General features: G+C 36.0%; 1 protein-coding gene across 1 annotated transcript in view; it reads left to right on the top strand.

Annotated features, from left to right (window-relative positions):
• ARFGEF1 (ADP ribosylation factor guanine nucleotide exchange factor 1) overlaps positions 1–21,104 on the top strand; it is a 137,923-nt gene that overhangs the window by 88,080 nt on the left and 28,739 nt on the right. Inside the window, exons 23-29 of the mRNA XM_063080169.1 lie at positions 6,807–6,897; positions 11,766–11,806; positions 11,900–12,069; positions 12,433–12,584; positions 12,717–12,889; positions 13,765–13,925; positions 14,859–14,989. Of these exons, the coding sequence (XP_062936239.1) occupies positions 6,807–6,897; positions 11,766–11,806; positions 11,900–12,069; positions 12,433–12,584; positions 12,717–12,889; positions 13,765–13,925; positions 14,859–14,989 (919 nt within the window). The remainder of the gene's footprint in view (positions 1–6,806; positions 6,898–11,765; positions 11,807–11,899; positions 12,070–12,432; positions 12,585–12,716; positions 12,890–13,764; positions 13,926–14,858; positions 14,990–21,104) is intronic.

Here is a 21,104-nt window from a genome sequence, read left to right as displayed (position 1 = left end):
TTATTATAGCTTTGTAGTATAGTTTAAAGTCAGGTAGTGTTATGCCTCCAGCTTTATTTTTTTTGCTCAGCATTGCTTTGGCTATGCATGGACTTTTGTTATTCTATATAAATGTCTGGATAGTTTTTTCCATTTCTGAGAAAAATGTCATTGGGATTTTGATGGGGATTGCATTGAATTTGTATATAACTTGCGGTAGTATGGACATTTTCACAATGTTGATTCTTCCAATCCAGTAGCATGGGATATCTTTCCATCTTCTTGTATCCTCTCTAATTTCTCTCAGCAGTGGTTTGTAGTTCTCATTATAGAGATTTTTCACATCCTTGGTTAACTAAATTCCTAAGTATTTTATTTTTTTGGTGGCTATTGTAAATGGGCAGGCTTTCTTGATTTCTCTTTCTGCATGTTCACTATTGGAGAAAAGAAATGCTACTGATTTTTGTGTGTTGCTTTTGTATCGTGCTACTGTGCTGAAATCATTTATCAACTCCAAGAGTTTTTTTGTAGAGGCCTTAGGCTGTTCGACATATAGGATGATGTAATCTGCAAACAGGACAGTTTGACTTCATCTTTTCCAATCTGGATGCCCTCTATTTCCTTCTCTTCTCTGAGTGCTCTGGCTAGTACTTCCAACACTATGTTGAATAGGAGTGGTGAGAGTGGGCATCCTTGTCTAGTTCCTGTTCTAAAAGGAAAAGCTTTCAGCTTTTCCCCATTCAGGATGATATTGGCAGTGGGTTTATCATATATGGCTTTGATTATGTTGAGATACTTTCCATCTATACCTAACTTATAGAGAGTCTTTGTCATAAATGAGTGTTGAATTTTATCAAGTGCTTTCTCAGCATCTATAGAGATGATCATATGGTCCTTGTGTTTGAGTTTATTAATATGGTGTATCACATTTACTGATTTGCGTATGTTGAACCAACCTTGCGTCCCTGGGATGAATCCCACTTGATCGTGGTGAATAATTTTACGTATGTGTTGCTGTATTCTGTTTGCTAGTATTTTAGTGAGGATTTTTGCATCTATGTTCATCAAGGATATCGGCCTGTAGTTTTCTTTTTTGGTTATATCTTTACCTGGTTTTGGTATCAGGATGATGTTTGCTTCATAGAATGAGTTTGGGAGATTTGCGTCCGTTTCAATCTTTTGGAATAGTTTGTAAAGAATCGGTGTCAATTCCTCTTTGAATGTTTGGTAAAATTCTGCTGTGAATCCATCTGGTCCTGGGGTTTTCTTTGTTGGGAGCTTTCTGATAACAGCTTCAATCTCCTTTATTGTTATTGGTCTGTTCAGATTTTCTACGTCTTCACGGTTCAGTTTTGGGAGCTTGTGTGTGTCCAGAAATTTGTCCATTTCCTCCAGATTTTCAAACTTGTTGGCGTATAGTTGTTTATAGTAGTCTCGAATGATTCCTTGTATTTCAGATGAATCAGTTGTAATATCGCCTTTTTCATTTCTAATTTTTGTTATTTGAATCTTCTCTCTTCTTTTTTTTGTTAGCCATGCTAATGGTTTGTCAATTTTATTTATCTTTTCAAAAAACCAACTTTTTGATTCATTGATCTTTTGTATTGTTTTTTAAGTTTCAATTTCATTAAGCTCTGCTCTGATCTTAATGATTTCTTTCCATCTGCTAAGTTTAGATTTGGATTGTTCTTGTTTTTCTAGTTCTTTAAGGTGAAGTGTTAGGTTGTTCACTTGCCATCTTTCCATTCTTCTGAGGTGAGCATTTAATGCAATAAATTTCCCCCTTAATACTGCTTTTGCAGTATCCCACAGGTTTTGGTATGATGTATCATTGTTTTCATTAGTTTCAATAAATTTTTTGATTTCCTGCTTGATTTCTTCTTGGACCCATATGTCATTATGTAGAATGCTGTTTAATTTACATGTGTTTGTATAGTTTCCAGAATTTCGTTTGTTTTTGATTTCTAGTTTTAATCCATTATGGTCTGAGAAAATACATGCGATAATTCCAGTTTTTTTGAATATGTTGAGATTTGATTTCTGCCCTCATATGTGATCTATCCTGGAGAATGATCCATGTGCTGATGAGAGGAATGAATATTCTGAGGTTGTTGGGTGGAATGTTCTGTAGATATCTGCCAATTCCAGTTGGTCTAGAGTCTTGTTCAGATCTTGTGTTTCTCTACTGATTCTTTGCCTAGATGATCTGTCTAATATTGACAGTGGGGTGTTCAGGTCCCCTGCTATTATGGTATTAGTGTCTATTTCCTTCTTTAGGTCTAATAGAGTTTGTTTTATAAATCTGGCTGCTCCAACATTGTGTGCATACATATTTATGATTGTTATGTCTTCTTGATGGATCAGTCCTTTTATCATTATGTAGTGTCCCTCATTTTCTCTTTTTATGGTTTTTAGTTTAAAGTCTACTTTGTCACATATAAGAATAGCTACTCCAGCTCGTTTTTCTTTTCTGTTTGCATGGTAAATCTTTTTCCATCCTTTCACTCTTAGTCTATGTGAGTCTTTATGGGTGAGGTGGGTCTCTTGAAGGCAGCATATAGTTCGGTCCTCCTTTTTTAATCCAGTCAGCCAGTCTGTGTCTTTTGATTGGGGAATTTAAGCCTTTTACATTAAGAGTTGTTATTGAAAAGCGTTGATTTATTCCTAGGATTTTATTGATTGTTTGGTTGTCTTAGGTGTCTTTTGTTCCTTGCTTTCTGATTTACTGTTTGGTTTCTGTGTTTCTTGGTTCCTTAGGTTGTAGATAGCGTTTTTGTTTGATTGTTTTCTCTTCATGAATGCCATTTTTATTATACTAGTGGGTTTTGATTTTTCTTGGGTTTTTATGGCAGTGGTAGTTATTTTTCAGGAACCAAACCCAGTACTCCCTTGAGGATTTCTTGTAAGGGTGGTCATGTGGTGGTGAACTCCCGCAGTTTTTGTTTGTCTGAGAAATATACTATTTGCCCTTCATTTCGGAAGGATAGCCTTGCAGGATAGAGTATTCTTGGCTGGCAATCTCTGTCTTTTAGTATTTTGAATATATCATCCCATTCCTTTCTGGCTTTTAGGGTTTGTGATGAAAAGTCTGATGTTAGCCTGATTGGGGCTCCCTTATAGGTGATTTGACGCTTCTCTCTTGCAGCTTTTAAGATTCTCTCTTTGTCTTTGAGTTTTGCCAATTTGACTATAACATGCCTTGGAGAAGACCTTTTTGGGTTGAATAAGTTTGGAGATCGTTGAGCTTCCTGGATCTGAAGATCTGTGATTTTTCCTATACCTGGGAAGTTTTCTGCCACTATTTTGTTGAATATGTTTTCAATGCAATCTCCTTTTTCCTCCCCTTCTGGAATACCCATGACTCGGATATTTGAGCGTTTAAGGTTGTCTGATATCTCTCTCAGATTTTCTTCAATGTCTTTGATTCTTTTTTCTTTTTTTTTTTTCTCTGCTTGTGTTATTTCAAACAGCCCATCTTCAAGTTCAGAGGTTCTCTCTTCAACTTCGACAAGCCTGCTGGTTAAACTCTCCATTGTGTTTTTTATTTTGCTGAATAACTTCTTCAGTTCAGCAAGTTCTGCTACATTTTTTTTCAGGACATTGATTTCCTTGTACATTTCCTCTTTCAGGTCCTGTATACTTTTCCTCGTTTCATGATGATGTCTAGCTGAGTTTTCTTGTATCTCATTCAGTTTCCTTAGAATTATCACTCGAAATTCCTTGTTAGTCATTTTAAGGGCTTCTTGTTCTGTAGGATCTAGAGCTTGAAATTTATTAACTTTTGGTGGTGTACTTTCTTGATTTTTTGTATTTCTGGTATCTTTTTTTTTGATGTTTATTCATTGTTGCACGGGGTTTCACAGCCCACTGGTTTGAGACTATTGACTGACTAAGATGTTGCTGTGGTTGCCAATTTGGTATGGCTACCTCCGTGACTGCTCAGTTGGCCACTAGTGCCTTGTGTGTGTGGTTGCCTCGGGTCTTGGGCCTCTCCAGGGAGCCACCTCTCTGGTCAGCTTGGACTCTTTCGGGCTGCTGGATCACGGGGTGGTACTGCAGGGTGTGTGGTCTCTGCTGAGCTTCCACCTCCCATGCAGGACTTCTCCCTGTTCCATGCGCTCTGGCCCGGGCTGCTGGGATGCACCGAGGCACTGCAGAGCGTGTGGTCTCTGCAGGGCTTCCCCTTCCCCTACAGGATGTCTCCCTGCTCTGTGCATGCTAGACCAGGCTTGGGATGGAGCCTGGTGGCGGCAGTGAAGCCTACCTGCTGCTGGATCACGCGGCAGCGGCCCCCCCACAGGGTGTGTGGACTCTGTGGACCTTCTGTCTCCCCTGCTGGACATCTCTGTGCTCCATTTGCATTGGGCCTGGCTGCCGGGTCGCATGGCAGCAGTTTGGTCCCCGTAGAGTTCCCGCCTCCGCTGCTGGACATCTCCCTTCTCCGAGCGCACTAGGCGGGGCTGGGCATAGAGCCGGGTGCCTACGGTGAAGCCTACCTGCTGGATCACGCAGTGGCGGCCCCACAGGGTGTGTGGTTTCTGCCGAGCCTCCGCCTCCCTTGCTGGACGTCTCCCCTCTCTGTGTGCACTGGGCTGCTGGATCACGCATTGGTGGCCCCACAGGGTGTGTGGTTTCTGCCGAGCCTCTGCCTTCCTTGCTGGATGTCTCCCCACTCTGTGCGCATGGGGCTGGGCTGGGAATGGAGCTGTGTGGCGGCAGTGAAGCCTGTCTGCCAGATTGTGCGACGGCGGCCCCGCAGGGAATGTGGTCTCTGCAGAGCTTCTGCCTGCCCCGCTGGATGTCTCCCCGTTCCATATGCACTTGTTGTTATGTTATTATAGTTTAAATCAGTTGCTTTGTGGGAGAGAGTGACACTAGGGACTGTCTATTCTGCCACCTTGACCAGAAGACCCACAGTTATGTTTTTGACAGTAGATTTGATCATATCAATCTTCTAAAAGGTCTGTTTCCAGTTTTCAAAAATAATACACTTAAACATGACAGTCAAAGATCTTTGCATTCTATTTCTAGTCTGTCTTTCCAGCTTCATCTACTGTTCTCTTCTTACTACCATCCCTGTCCCCCACCACATCCTCTATTGTGAAAACACCCAAATATTGAAACAGACATATGCTTGCGTGCTTCCATTGCTTTATATAGCTGCCCCTCTTTCTGAATTGCATTTCCTTCTGCTTCCCTTTCCACAAGGTCATGCCTCTAGGGTCAGTGTGAATTAATATTTCATCATACGTGAAACCTTTCCATGAGCCAACACCCCTATTCTCCTTGTCCCTGTCAAAGTTAATTCTAGTTAGCAAACTTGCATTACATGTAATTAGTTCATTTCAGTCATGAAGTAATCATTACATTGTATTAAAATTTGTTGTAAACATGTCTGTCTCTCCTGGTAAATTATTAACTTGGTGAGGATCACATCTTTTGCACATTGTGCAGTTCTTAGAATAGAATTTCAGTTCAACTGGTTTAAATGATATCATCTGTTATGTTGGCCTTCAGAAGTGTTTGTTGAGCCCCTGCTTTGGACTTAATATTGAGTAAGGTAGGAAAGTGATTCCTAACCTTAGGGAACTTTTTTATCTGGTTAAGAAGACAACATTAACACACCTGAAATAATTTATATGAAACAGTATGGAAGTAATTCTGATTAGAGTAGTACTTAGTTAAGTATATGTTTATTTCAGAGGCAGATGAGAACAATGAAGAGGACTCCTTCCTGAGAACTCAAATTGGGTCTTTGTAGTTAAGTTTTAGATACTTGAGGGATGGCATGAATAGAGACATATATTGGCTAGAATGTTGAAGGAAGTTTCCTTAAGTGCTAGGCTATAGAATTTATACTTTATCCTGTATGTAGTAACTAGCAAAATGAAAGTGATGATTTAGGAAAATTAATCTGGCAGGAGGATGAAGGACAGAGTGAAGAGGAGAGTAATTACTGGCAGGGTAATTACTCAGGAAATTGTTTCAGTAATCCAGGACTGAAATTATGAGGGCCTATCCTAAGTAGGAATGGCAGTGAATAGATGATATGAAAATAGGACAAAGAAAGGTTTAGTGATTAGTTGAATATTGATGATGAAGGAAGAAAAAGATATCAAAGATGATTCTAAGGTTAAGATTTTGAAAACTGGGGATATTGTTGTTCCACTGTCCAACATAGGGAACCAGTTTTGGGGGAAAAGATGAATGATTCTTTTGAATAAGAGGATGTTAGAACATACAGGTAAAATTTCCAACAAGCATTTGTAAACAGGAGACTGGAGAATATGGAATTGGAATTACACTCAAGAAGGTATCACTGGGCCAGCCCGTGGCTCACTCGGGAGAGTGCGGTGCTGATAACACCAAGGCCGTGGGTTTGGATCCCATATAGGGATGGCCGGTTAGCTCATTGGGTGAGCGTGGTGCTGACAACACCAAATCAAGGGTTAAGATCCCCTTACCGGTCATCTTTTTTTTTTAAAAAAAAAAAAAAAAAAAAAAAGAAGGTATCACTGGAACTCGGGTTAGTTCTGTGTTTCATAAACATTAAGGGAAATTATGTCTGATGTCATTAATTTTGTGATCTAAATTCTCAGTGCCCCTAATATGTGCCTTATAACCATGTCTTTTATACTACTTAGTATAGCTTATTTAAGTACATTTGGCCTTGAAAAATGTCATCGATGCCAAAAGAATTATTCACCCAATGCCTTACTTCTTTTATTAGGAAAATAATTTATTTCAGAAATGTGTTTTAGAACTATAAATGTATTCTTCCACTGAATTATTTTCAAACTGAAATGACTCTCTTTTATATGTGGTAGTTGGAGGAAATGTGGACTGGAAGCAGATAGCAAGTATTCAGGAATCCATTGGAGAAACCAGTTCTCAAAGTGTTGTTGTTGCTGTAGACAGGTAAGGTATTCCTTTTATTCCCTTTTCAGATGAATACTATTTCAATTCAGTAGCATGTAGATATATTTTGCTTATTAGTAAAAAGAAAGACATTATTGCCAGAACAATTTTCCTAAAGAAATATGACTGTGTTGTGATACACTGTGATTTAGATTACAAAATGCCTGTAATTTTGCTTTTTCCATCATAGAATTTAGGAAGGAGATAAACAGTATAAAAATTTAACTTAGTGGGCATAAGAGAAATGGTAACCTTGCTGAAAAAGAATACAAATGTTTTCTTTCCTTTAGAAAACTTATTCTTCTTATTCCTATTTGAAAATGCAGTGTAATTTATCTTTCTGGGTCTGTGATATAAAACTGTATCATGGATAGAATGAAAGGGTTTTGCTGGCAATTCTCATTATAAGCTTCTTTGGCAAGGACTTCAGAATTTATGTAGACATAACATGTATATGTAATATACACATATACAATTATACCTTACCAGGTATTCCCCATTTTTAATTGGTTTTCTAAATGAAAACCCATTCTATGGTTTATTTTACTATGGAATATTTATTTCAGATTTTAGAATGCTCAGCATGTAGAACAATATATCTTCTAGTGTTGTTTTGACGTTTAACTTTTTCCAGATAAATGCCAAAAAATTGGAACTTAACATTTTACAACACTGACGTTTAATTTTCTTTCTTTTTTTTTTTAACCAGTTATGATGGAAACCTTCAAACATGTAGTATATACTATAATCTTTTCTTGATAGCCTGGAGACTCATGCTGATCCATCATTTTACTTTTTGCTGTAAGACAGACAGAACTAGAGTATTCAATGGCTACTAACTCTAGAAGTACTCCCTGGAACTTTTTCCTTGAAAAGAATTCTTAATGTCTACTTGCTGTTCTTTTTTTAGGAGAGGAGGGTCATTTGCCTTTTTCTTGTGAAAGTTGAAGAAAGATGTGTATTATCTTATACCTATTATATAACATGAAGGCTTGCCATGTGGGAGGCATTTTTCAGAGTGCTTTACATGTATTACTTCAGTTCATTCAGTAGCTTCATGAGATCAGTAACTGTGAAGAAACTGAGACAGAAGGGGGCTAAATAACTTGCTCATTCCTACAACCAGACTAGTCTTGTATTGATTATTGCAATAACTGTTTCATTCTTTAATTCACAGAGAATTTTGAGGAGTAGACTCAGGATGTACACTCAGGCAGTGTCTCCCTGGGTGTGCACTCTTAACCTCTCCACCTTTCTAGAAGCCTCTATGTATGACTCCAGAGCCGTGTAATAGCTGCCCTGCTGCTACCAGGCTAGCTTTCTTCCAGATGATTTTCTTGTCTTTCAGAAAAATCATCTTTACTGTCATTATGAGAATCTATTCGGGCATTATAAGGATCTACTCAGGCAAAATTCAACATTTTACCTATTATTTCTGTTTCCATAATATAGTTTATATGACCACACCCAATTCTAATTTATCCTACTGTCTACTGTTTGTTACAGGGGGACTTGTCACTTATTTGAACAAATTATGTGCCTCCCTGTTTTAAGCATTTATGCTATTTCAGAGGAGACTTAGCATAAATTCTATTAGCACTTTGTCATCCTAAGCTCATCATCACCAAATACTTCTTCAAACATCAATCCAATGTCCAGTTTTATGCAAAACCTCAATATTTAAGTTTTAGCTTATAGTGAAAGCATTAAAAGTTACATCTTTGATTACAAGATTATTCGTGTGTGGTGCATTTCACTTTCTCATTAAATTTCTTCTGAATTTCTTTCTGAGTACCTGAGTTTATTTTCATATGTTGCATTGCAACTCTGGTCCACAACCTAACTCGAAGAGATAACACTGGTAGTCATGACAGTAGTGAGACTATTATCAAGCATCATCCTGGAGAGTTCTGTACTTTTCCAGCAAATAAAGTCATTTTTCTCTCCTTAGACCTATTGCTCTGAATAATTTGTTATTACAAGTACAGGAACTAAACAAGAAAAATAAAAATAATTCTTCTATGTTTAATTCTTTATAGCTTCTGTTTCTTAACCAACAAGAAAAAATATGATTACATTAAAAGCTTTAAGGTGATTAAAGTTTCTAATTATTTTCACTTTTGTATTAGATAGAATTTAGAATATTGAGCACTTTAATCTGGGAGTACCTAGTCCTCTAGCATTTGCTAATAAGTTAAAATTTTCTAGGCATTGTAGACCAATTTCCTAAGTATTGCTAAACTGCAGAGGATAGGCTTTGTCTAGGAATGATTTACTTCTAAAAGCTAAAAAACAGTTACTTAGCATCATAATTTTTGCTTTTATTACTATTTTTTAAACATACCAAATCTGACATTATAATTGGCTTATGTCACACTTTGGAACATTCTGTCACCTATCATATGTACAGCTCATCACAACTGCATTTGCTCATAAATATTTTTTAGTTAGGTGTAAGAAATAAATGTTTCCTCTGATATTTTCACGTGAAAACCCTTTTACAGGTATAGTAATTTAGATTGCTTGTGTGTTGCATATAGTTTAAAAGTTAATTTGATCCAGAGCCTTCAGATGTTCTGCCAACCTTTTTTTTTTTTTTTTGCATCAGCATCATAATATGGATGAAGCAGTAATTGTATCAATTTTTTTTTTCCTACTCCTGGTTTTTAGGACATGTCTTTTAATATTAACAAACAAGATTCTTATGCTTCTGTCCTTTGCTTTTCATACAGGGAACATAGAATCCATTTTATAGACTGGTTTTGTGAAACATAGCTATTCTCCTGCTTTAGTATATAGAGGCTTAACTTTAAAGCCTCCACAGACTGCTGTGCTCTACCATATGGCTTATCTTTAGTGGAGCACTACTAGAAATAGAGTGACCCCTCAGAGGCTACCAAAGTGAGTAGGAATTTGAATGCCCTCACCCAGGATGCATGCTCCTCCCACCTTCTGCCATCACCCCAAGTCCACAGAACCTGTCTGATTGCTGCTCATAGTTCTCTGTCTTTGTTACCTTTGTTCTTCATCATTTCACCACCTTCAGAGTTTGTTGCTGCCTTTCCCAATGGTTGCATATAATCTCCATCTCTGTTTCTGTTCTTTACCCTTTTACTCTTTGACATTTGCTTTCTTCTCAGTCAAAAAAAAAAAATCTTTCCTTTATTCTTTTGTGCCTTTTCTTCTTGTTGTTTCTCCCATACTATTTAATTTTGACTCTTATTTGTGATGTGGTTTGTTTATAGCCATTGCCTTCCATGAGAATATGTCTAGGTTGAGAAATCAGCTGATCACATTTGTATAGTGTAGCAATTTCCATTTTTGTTCACGTGAGAGCTTTGTAGGCTTTGTGTATTTTTAATTTCTAAGTCCAGTCTAACTACTGAATTAAAAGGTACTTTATTACTCCTGATTTTTTTCTTCCAGGTTGTGTTTTCTGCCATATTTTTGAATAATTGCTTCACTCTGCTGACAAAAATAATATACAAAATCTTGAGACCTTCCTTTAGAAGGAACTCAGATTCTGAGTTGTTATGTTATCAGTTTTTAAACTGTTTTTCCTGTCTTATTTTTGTTACTAATTGCCGGGACACATAGACTTTCAAGGGCACTGAGGTTAAAAAGTCATGATATCTTAGAACATTTAGATTTTGGTAGTAGGAAAAAACTAGAATTTATTTACAATATTTAACATATGTTTTGTTTAGGTAAGTGTGAGGCAGTGTAGAAAAGTGGTTAAGAGGATGAGCTCTGGCGTCAGCCTGTCCTGGTTTGAATTTTGGCTCTAGCACTTATTAGTTCTGTGACTTTGAGGACATTATTAAATATCTTTGTGCTTCAGTTCCTGTGTTTATAAAACTGGGGTTATAATAGTACATATTTCACTTTGTGATTATTAAATAAGTTGATATAAATGAGGCTACTTCAAAAAATTCATGGAAAGATTTGTACTTTTTGAAGTATCCTTGTAAAAAAGCACTAGAATAGTACCCACCTTGTGATTGGTAGCTATTACTGTTACTACTATTATTTCTAAGTTTAATATTTGATCTCCTTCTACCTTTAAGGTTTTCTTTTTTTTTTAACTTCTCAATATAAGGTTTTCTTTTTATCATTCAAATCCTGTTGTGTGAATTTTAAATTGAGCAATGTCATCTATCTTGGAAGTATATTAAATCCTTGGTTATAATCCCAGAACATGGGTAAAAATGTAGACTTTGAAAAAAGAGAACTAATATGTTTATGCTGAAATCTTTTATAAAACTTTGAAACACAGAAAAAGAGCTCAGCAAAGAAGCCTAGGCAGAGCTGGACAGCTTAGCTTAACCAAACATTTGAATGCCTAAGGAGAGTGGCATAGCCACTTCTTGGTTAAACTGAGACCATTTGCAAGGTTATATTCAATCACTTCTAATTTACCTCAAATGAATTTTCTGATCAAACATACTTTACTTGTAAAAGGTAGAATTTTCATTGTAAGAACTTGTTTAATGCTAGTAGATAAGAAAAAATTGAAAAATCTTGTTTCTTAGTGTGCCAATTATTCATTAGTTTTACAAATTAATATTTTTCTTATTCTTAGAATCTCATGAGATACCTATCTGGTGTTTATAAATCTACTAATAAAACAATATACACTTATTCTAATAATATTATTGAATGCAAAGTGATACATATGGAGTAGGGATGGGAGGTAGAAACATCGAAACTATACTTGTTAGTAAATTATAGAATGAAAAATACTCATTTTAACTACCTGATTTTTTGTTCCCTTAAAACAGATAAAAATGGCTAGCACACTAGGCCACCTTTGAATTGACCTAACAATCAATTTATAAATTTGTAAATTTTTGTTTTATTTTCCCTAGAATATTCACAGGATCTACAAGGCTAGATGGAAATGCTATTGGTAAGTATGTACATTTATTCTACTTACAAACTGGCTTTTTGGCTAAAAAAAATTGAAAGTTGAGCTAAAAATATAAATGTATTTATATTGTAGTGGATTTTGTTCGTTGGCTCTGTGCTGTGTCTATGGATGAATTACTTTCTACTACACACCCAAGAATGTTTAGTCTACAAAAAATAGTAGAAATATCATATTATAACATGGGAAGAATAAGATTGCAGTGGTCTCGAATTTGGGAAGTTATTGGAGATCATTTTAATAAGGTATTTGAATAACTATGGTATTTGTTTATATTCTTAATATTTTTCTTTGTTTAAAATTTCTATCATCGAATTGAGGCTTTTTTCTTTGCAAGCAATTGTTTATTAGTTTATTATAATTAAGTTTAGAAAACCCTTGAGATCCTGTATTTCTTTTTAAAAACAATTGCTCTAGGTTTTAAGTATTTAGTTAAAATATCTTGGTTTTTTTGTTGAGAAATATTTTTAGCATACCTAGTGCCTTTATGGAGAATCTCAGGATTTACCTATCTATGCTATTAGTTATATACTTTTTCTAAGGCAAAAATAAAGAATTGTAGATTTTCACTGCTGACATTAATATCTTGTATTTCTGTGCCATTACAGGTTGGCTGTAATCCTAATGAAGATGTAGCTATTTTTGCAGTAGACTCCTTGAGACAATTGTCAATGAAGTTCTTAGAAAAAGGGGAGCTTGCTAATTTTAGATTCCAGAAGGATTTCTTAAGACCTTTTGAACATATAATGAAACGGAACAGGTATTATATTTGTTTGGTTACTTAATATCAGAAAAGCCTTATAATTTTCCACAGCTGGGGGAAGAACAGAAGAAAGGAAAAAACTGATGAGTTTCATCTGTTTGCATGTCCAACAATTGTATTAAAATTTAGGTCTCCAACAATTCGAGATATGGTTGTACGGTGTATAGCACAGATGGTTAATTCTCAAGCTGCTAACATTCGGTCTGGATGGAAGAACATATTCTCTGTGTTTCATCTAGCTGCATCTGATCAAGATGAAAGCATAGTGGAACTTGCATTCCAAACAACAGGGCACATTGTCAGTGAGTATTCTCTTAGCTATGTTCAAGTAAAAAAAACCAAAAAAACCTTAATGTGTTCAGGAGATAATTCAAGTACAATAACATTATGGGCCTTTTAGTAGCTTTAAGTTTACCAGGTTTTGTGCACAGAACCAGAGTAAATAATGATATTTATTATTATAGTTAATATTTTATTGAATGTTTACTGTATGAGGTAAGTATCTTTATTATGCCCTTTTCTCATGGGTCAAGAGAAGTTAGGCAGTTTGCCTAAGGTCATATAACTAGTGAGTGATGGGCTTCTATTCAAAGCCATGGAATCTTAAGGCAAAGCCCTTCTTTAACTTTGAAGGGGACTGCACAGCCTTCCTTAACTTTGAGAGGGACTGAAATAATAAAAATATAAGTTAAGCCTGTATAGAAGATGGTAATGATGACCATCGTTGTCAAGAATCATGGTATTATTGTAGCTATCATCTATTGAGTGCTTCCTTAAGTATTGTGCTGAGCTCTTTACTTACATTATTTTATGTAGTGTTTACAACTATTCTGTGTGTATTATTATCTGCATTTTATAGATCAAGGAACTGAAAAAAAGAGAGGTGAAGTACTTTTGGAATATTCATTCAACAAAAGTTGATTCAGTACCTACTGTGTACCAGTCACTGTATTAAGTGCTGTCTTTAAAGTATAAACAAAACAGGTTTGTTTTGCTATTCTCACTATTCAGGGCACTCAACTGAGATTAGAGACACATTTGAACCCCTTATCTATTGGACATCAAAGCCCTTAACATTTAAGAAGTATGCATTATATCTAGAGGTTGATGTGTTTTTGGTACAATTAACTAAAATTTTTCAATGATTCTTATTTTGATATATTTTTCTCTGTTTTAGCACTTGTATTTGAAAAACACTTTCCAGCGACCATTGATTCTTTCCAGGATGCCGTGAAGTGTTTGTCCGAATTTGCATGCAATGCAGCTTTCCCAGACACAAGCATGGAAGCAATTCGACTTATTCGCCATTGTGCAAAATATGTGTCTGATAGACCTCAGGTATAGCATCATTTAGTGAACAAAATTTTGCTAAGCATTTATTTCTAATCTAAAATCTAAATTTATTTAGGAATTGAGGGTACATGAAGAATTTATGTTTAAGTGAACCCAAAAATCTGAGCTTGATTCTGGGTTATGATGGTTAGTGATTATAACTACCAATATTAAAGGTGTCAGGTATTTTTCTGAGTTTTTCAAATGTATTAACTTGTTGAATCTTTATAACAACTTTATGGGATAGATAATGTTATAGTTCCATTTAGATATGGAAACTGAGGCACAGAAAGGTAGAAAAATGTGCTCATAGTTGCAGTGCTAGTAAAGTAGAGCAAGGGTTTAAAAACTCAGTCTGTGTTTCTCACCATTCCCTATAGTACTTCTTATTGTCCATGTCCTACAGTACTGAAGTTGACTGACTGGATGGATGAGTGTAGGCTTTAGCTCTAAAGTAAAAGGTTGAATTGACAGTCTGGCTGCCAGCTGTCACTTGCATATCTTAATCTTTCTTTGTGACTGTATAAGGAAAAGTGATGCATCATAGATTTGGTAATAAGATTTGACTGCTTACAAACTTGGACCTTTGGCTCGCTCAGTACTCTTTAGACACGTCAATTCACTCATTTGACCTTCTCACCTCCCCAGTATGGTTAGTGTGGCTGTGTGGTGTAATAACCATTTAAATGATAATGCAAATCTGAATTAACCTGTTAATATTACAGAAGTCTGGTGACAGTTGACAGTGAAGCCAACATTTGGATTCTAGTCCAGGGCTCTTTGTAGGCAGTTATGGTTTCTATTTTTCTATAAATTATTGTTGTTTATTAAATTCTCATTTTTGATTTGTAAAGTATTTAAAATTTTTTTTGAGAAGTAATACACCGAACATACAGGTATTACGTATTGCCTTTAGTAATTCTACCTTTCTTCTTGAAGGCTTTCAAGGAATACACAAGCGACGATATGAATGTGGCACCTGAAGACAGGGTGTGGGTGAGAGGATGGTTCCCAATTCTCTTTGAGTTATCCTGTATCATCAATAGATGCAAATTAGATGTAAGAACCAGGTAACAATCAGTATTTGTAATTAAAATTTTGAAAGATTTATTTTGACTTTAATGAAATTAACTTTCCTTTTGTGAACACAAGTTCACAGTTAAACATAAATCATGTGTTTTATCAAATATAGCAATTATTAGATAGGTAGATTTTAAAATATGTTAAATAGAGAAACTAAAAGTGGAAATATATTACTTTTCTTAAAATTTGATTATAGCCTACTTTTAATTTTAGCTTCTAAGTTAATTTAATACTTTAAACATACTGTCTTCTTATACATTTGGTTGTAATCAGACAGAAATTAAAGTTAGTGGCAAAATTTATTTTATTTCTTGATGAATGAAAGAATTTTAAAGTGTACATCCTTGGTGGATTTTAGGTAAAGAACCATTTCTTTTTGAAGCCTGGTTAGTTACATATTTTTTTTATTTGTTTAATTTTTTATTGAAACATATTGATTACACATTTATGGGGTACAGAGTTATATCTCAATACATGTATACAATATGTGATGATTTATTCAGGGTAATTAGCATATTCATCATTGCCAACAATCATTTCTTTCTGTTGTGCACATTTGATTGCCTCTCTTCTAGTATTTTCTTAACATGCAATAAATCATATTTAATTATAGATTCCTGGGTCGACTGTACACCAGTAGGGCTTATTTTTCCTATCTAGCTGTAATTTTGTATCCATTATCCAGCCTCTCACTATTCTTCCTCTCACCTCCCCTTTCTGGCCTCTATTAAACACAATTCTCTTCCTTTTAACAGTTCAACTTATTATTATTACTGTTTTTTTCTATTTTTTAACTCCCACATAGCAGTGAGAACATGTGTTATTTCTTTCTCTGTGCCTGGCTTATTTTGTTTAACATAATCTTCTCCATCCATGTTGCTGCAAATGACAGAATTTCATTCTTTTTTATGTCTGAGTAGTATTCCATTGCATATATGTACAACATTTACTTTATCTGAATATCTGTTGATGGACATTTAGGTTGTTCCAACTCTTGGCTATTGTACACAGAGCTGTAATACACATGGGAGTGCCAGTATCCCTTCGACGTGATGCTTTCCATTCCTTTGGGTATATACCCAGTAGTGGGATTGCTGGGTCATATAGTAGTTTTATCTATAGTTGTCTGAGAAACCTCCATACTATTTTCCATAATGGCTGCACTAATTTACAGTTCCACCAACACCATAGAAGTGTTCCCCTTTCTCTGCATCCTCACCATCATTTGTTGTTTTTGTTCTTTCTGATAATAGCCAGTCTAACTGAGGTGAGATGATATCTCAACGTGGTTTTTATATGCATTTCCCTGATGATTAGTGATGTTGAACATTTTTTCATATACCCATTGGCCAATTATATGTCTTTTGAAAAATGTCGACTCAGCTCCCTTGCCCATTTTTTATATTACTTTACTTCGTTTTATTTTTAAACAAGGGTATGCACATTTATTTGTTCAAATAACAAATACGTAAACTGAATAACAGATGAATAGCAAAATACTCTGTAGAAAATAGGTTTTTCACAAAAACGACATGTAAAACATTAAAATTTACATATTTCATTTTACAATCTCTACAGTTACTTGAAATAGCTCTCTAAAGTCTTCCAAAAGCATGCAAATATCAAATTAATTTCAATAGAGGAAGACGAATAAACTTTACAAAGGCAAATTAATTTCTGAACAAATCAACAACTCCACTTAATAAAAAAATCAGAGCAGAAATTAAATATCTAAGTTTAGCAACATAACTTGCATAAAAAATCAATAAAACAATATTAATACAAGGGTACTTTCAAAAAAAGTTCGTGGAAACAGAATTAAAAGATAATAGTAATCTTTCTGTGAACTTCTTTTGTTCATTTAAATTTTTCCTTTAAAAAAAAAAAAAGACTAAGATCATAGAAAATATATTCTCAGACCACAATAATGGAAGGAAATTTAGAAAACTCAAATGTGTGGAAGTTAAACAACACTCTCCTAAATAAACAATGGGTAAAAAGCAGCAGCATAGGGAAATTAGAGAGTACTTAGAGATAAAGATCAAAGCACAACATATCAAACTTTATAGAATGCAGGGCTCATGCCATGCTTAGAGGAAAATTTATACTTGTAAACATTTATACTAAAAATTTTAAAAAATCTCAAATCAGTAATGTAAACTTCTACCTTAAGAGAATAGAAAAAGTGGAGCAAACTAAACCAAAGGCAAATTTAAGTAAGATTACCACAGATATATGGAATAGGGAATTAAAAAACAATAGAGAAAATCAACAGAACCAAAAGTTGATTCTTTAAAAGATCAACAAAATTCGCAAACCTTTATCTAGACTGACCAATAAAAAAGAGAGAAGATGAAAAGTACTCAAATCAGAAATAAAGTAGAGGCATTATTACATTATCACAGTAGCTTTTTGTAATGGTAAGATTTGGTTTCTTTCCCTTTCTCATTTGCATTTTTGCTCTACAAGAAATCCTCAAGGAAGTCCTGCATCTGGAATCTAAAAAATGGTGGGTTTTGTTCTTCTTGTGTACTCATCATAGTGATTACTGTTTTTTGGATTCCAGTTGCAGGACTTCCTTGAGGATTACTTGTAGGGGTGATCGTGTGGTTGTGCACTCCCACAGCTTTTGTCTGGAAAATACACTGTTATTCCCTCATTGCTGAAGGATAGCCTTACTGGATATACTATTATTGGCTGGTGGTTTTTCCTTTTAGTATTTTGAGTGTATCATCCTATTTTCTTCTGGCCTGTAGAATTTCTGTTGAGAAGCCTGCTGTTAGTCTGATAGGTGCTCCCATATAGGTGACTTGACACTTTTTTTCTGGCTTAGATTCTCTCTTTGTCTTTAAGCTTTGCCAGTTTGACTATAATGTGTCTTGGAGAGAGGATCTTTCTGGGTTGAATCTGTTTGGGGATCTTTGAGCCTCCTGGATCTGAAGGTCTGTGTCTTTCCCTATACCTGGGAAGTTTTATGTTATTATTTTGTTGAATAGGTCTTCAATGCCTTCTGCTTTCTCATCCCCTTCTAGAACACCCATGATTTGAATGTTTGTATGCTTAAGGTTGTCTGCTAGCTCTCTTAGTTTTTATTCATTTTTTAAAATTCCTTTTTCCTTTTTTCTGTCTGCCTGTGTTATTTCGAAAAGACTATCTTCAAGAACAGAAATTCTTTCATCTGCTTGTTCTAACCTGTTGCTTAAGCTATCGGTTGTATTTTTTATTTCAGTGAGTAAATCTTTCAGTTCTGTGAGTTCTGCTACATACTTTTTAAGGTATTAATCTCTTTGTAAATTTTCTCCTTCATATCCTGGATTCTTTGTCTCACTTCATTATGTTGTCTAACTTAGTCTTCTCGTATCCTAGTGAATTTCCTTAAAATTGTTGCTCAGAGTTTCTTTTCAGTCATTTCAAGGGTTTTATGCTCTATAGGGTCTGTTACTTGAGAATTACTGTGTTTTTCTGAGTGTGTCATATTTTCTTGGATTTTCGTATTTCTAGTATCTCTACAGTGATGTCTGGTTATCTGGTAGAGCAGTTCCTTCTTCTGTTGCTGTGGAGTGGACTTTGAGGAGAGAGATATCCTCTTCTTTTTCTGGTCTCCGCTGGTGATTCTCCATGTATCGGTGCAGTCTAGTGTCCAACAGGCTGCATGCATGGAGGCTGTGGCTGCTGCTATGGCATTGAGCCACTTTTTTGGCAGCCATGGCTGTGGTGGTGGCTGTGGTGGCCCACCTGCACAAAGTGGTGTTTTCAGTATGCTCTCTTGCCTGCTTTTGGGCATGGGGTACTGCCCTCAGCTCCCTGGGCATGCTTTTTTTTCTGCTTCCAGGCAGAGGATGCCATGGCCCTCAGATACTTGCCTAGGACCCTAGGTGTACTCTCTCACCTGCTTCTGGACAGAGGGGGCCATGGCCTTTGGCTCCTTGCCTAGGACTCTGGGCATCCTGCCTTACCTGCTTCCAGGCGGGGGGGGGGGGGGGCTATGGCCCACAGCTCCTTGTGTAAGTTCTGGACATCCTTTCTTGCCTGCTTCTGGGCAGAGGGCCCTGCAGCCCACAGCTCTTTGCCTAGGACTCCAGGAGTGCTGTCTTGCCTTCTTCCAGGCAGAGGGTGCTGCAGCCTTCAGCTCCTTGCCTAGGACCCCAGACATGCTATCTTGCCTGCTTCCAAGAGGAGGGGGCTGTTGCCCATGACTCCTTGCCTAGGACCCTTGGTGTCCTATCTTGCCTGCTTCCAGGCAGAGGGAGCTGCAGCCCATGGATCCTTGCCTAGGACTCTGGGAGTCCTCTGTTGCCTGCTTCTGGTCAGACAGGGCAGCTCCTTGTCTAGGACCCAAGGAGTGCTGCCTTACCCATTTATCAATGAGCTTATTTGTTTTTTTACTATTGAGTTGTTTGAGTTCCTTTTATATTCTGAATATCAGCCCCTGTTGTATACATAGATTGCAAATATATTCTCCCATTCTGTAAGTTGTCTCTTCACTCTGTTGATTGTTTCTTTTGCTGTGCAGAAACTTATTAGTTTGATAAAATCCTATTTATTTTTGCTTTTGTTATTCATGATTTTTTTTTTGACCAGTTAAGGGGATCGCAACCCTTGGCGTGGTGTTGTCTGCACCATGCTCAGCCAGTGAGTGCACTGGCCATCCTTATATAGGATCCTAACCAGTGGCCTCAGCGCTACCAGCACCACACTCTCCCGAGTGAGCCACAGGGCCGGCCCATATTCCATGATTTTGATGTCTTATTCATAAAGTCTTTGCCTAGTCCTATGCCCTCCAGCATTTCCCATTATTTTCTTCTAGAAGTTTTATAGTTTCAGGTCTTTTGTTGTTCCATATAATGTTAGGATTGCTTCTTCTACTTCTGTGAAGAGTGTCATTGGTGTTATGGGAGGGATTGCCTTAAACCTGTAGATTGCTTTGGGTAATTCTACCAATCCATGAGCATGGAGTGGCTTTCTATTTTTTTGTGTGTCCTCTTTAACTTCTTTCATATATGGCTTTTATTGTGTTATTTTCCTTCTGTAATTTGTTGTTTGTTGACAATTTTCATCATAAAGCGATGTTGAATTTTATCAAATGCTTTTTCTGAATCTATTGACCTGATCGTATGGTTTTTGTCCTTCATTTCGTTGGTGTGGTCTATCACATCTATTGATTGATAAATGCATGTTGAACCGTCCTCACATCCCTGGGATGAATCCCAATTGAACATGGTATATAATCTTTTTCATGTGCTGTTAGATTTGGTTTGCTAGTTCTTTGTTGAGAATTCTTACATCTAAGTTCATCAAGGATATTGGCTTGTAGTTTACAGATTTTGTTGTGTTTTTGTCTGGTTTTGGTATCAGGGTGATGCTGGCCTTATAGAATGAGTTTGCAAGAATATCCTGTTTTGATTTTTTGAAATAGTGTGATAAAAATTGGTTTTAAATCTATAAAAGTTGGTAGAATTCAGCAGTGAAGCAATCTAGCCCAAAGCTTTTCTTTGTTGGGAGGTGGTTGAATACTGATTCAATATCAGTGCTCATTATTGGTCTGTTCAGGTTTTCTGTTTTTTCTTGGTTCAGACTTGGTAGTTTGTATGTGTCCAGAAATTTATCCATTTCCACTAGATTTTTAAGTTTGTTGGCTTATGGTTGTTAATAATCTCTAATAATTCTTTGGATTTATGTGGAATCAGTTGTAATGTCTCATTTTTCATTTCTGATTTTTGTTATTTGGGTCTTCTTACTTCTTTTCTTTGGTTAGTCTAGCTAATGATCTGTCAGTTTTATTTATCTTCTCAAAAAACCCAACTTTTTGTTTTGTTGATCTTTTGTATCATTTCCTTGGTCTCTGTTTCATTCAGTTGTGCTCTGATCTTTATTATTTCTTTCCTACAAGTAATTTTGGGTTTGTATTGTTTGGGCTATTTTAGTTCCTTGAGGTGTACATTAGGTTGTCTATTTGGGATCTTTCAGTTTGGATGTGAGCAGTTATTGCAGTAATCTTTCCTCTTGGTAGTGCTTTTGCAGTATACCATAGGTTTTGGTATGTTGTGCTTGTGTTTTCATTTGTTCAAGGAATGTTTTGATTTCCTTCTTTATTTCTTCTTT

Source organism: Cynocephalus volans, chromosome 15, assembly GCF_027409185.1.
Source record: "Cynocephalus volans isolate mCynVol1 chromosome 15, mCynVol1.pri, whole genome shotgun sequence".
NCBI classification, from domain to species: domain Eukaryota; kingdom Metazoa; phylum Chordata; class Mammalia; order Dermoptera; family Cynocephalidae; genus Cynocephalus; species Cynocephalus volans.
Note: the sequence above shows the minus strand (reverse complement) of the source record. Positions and strands in the feature narration are given on the sequence as shown.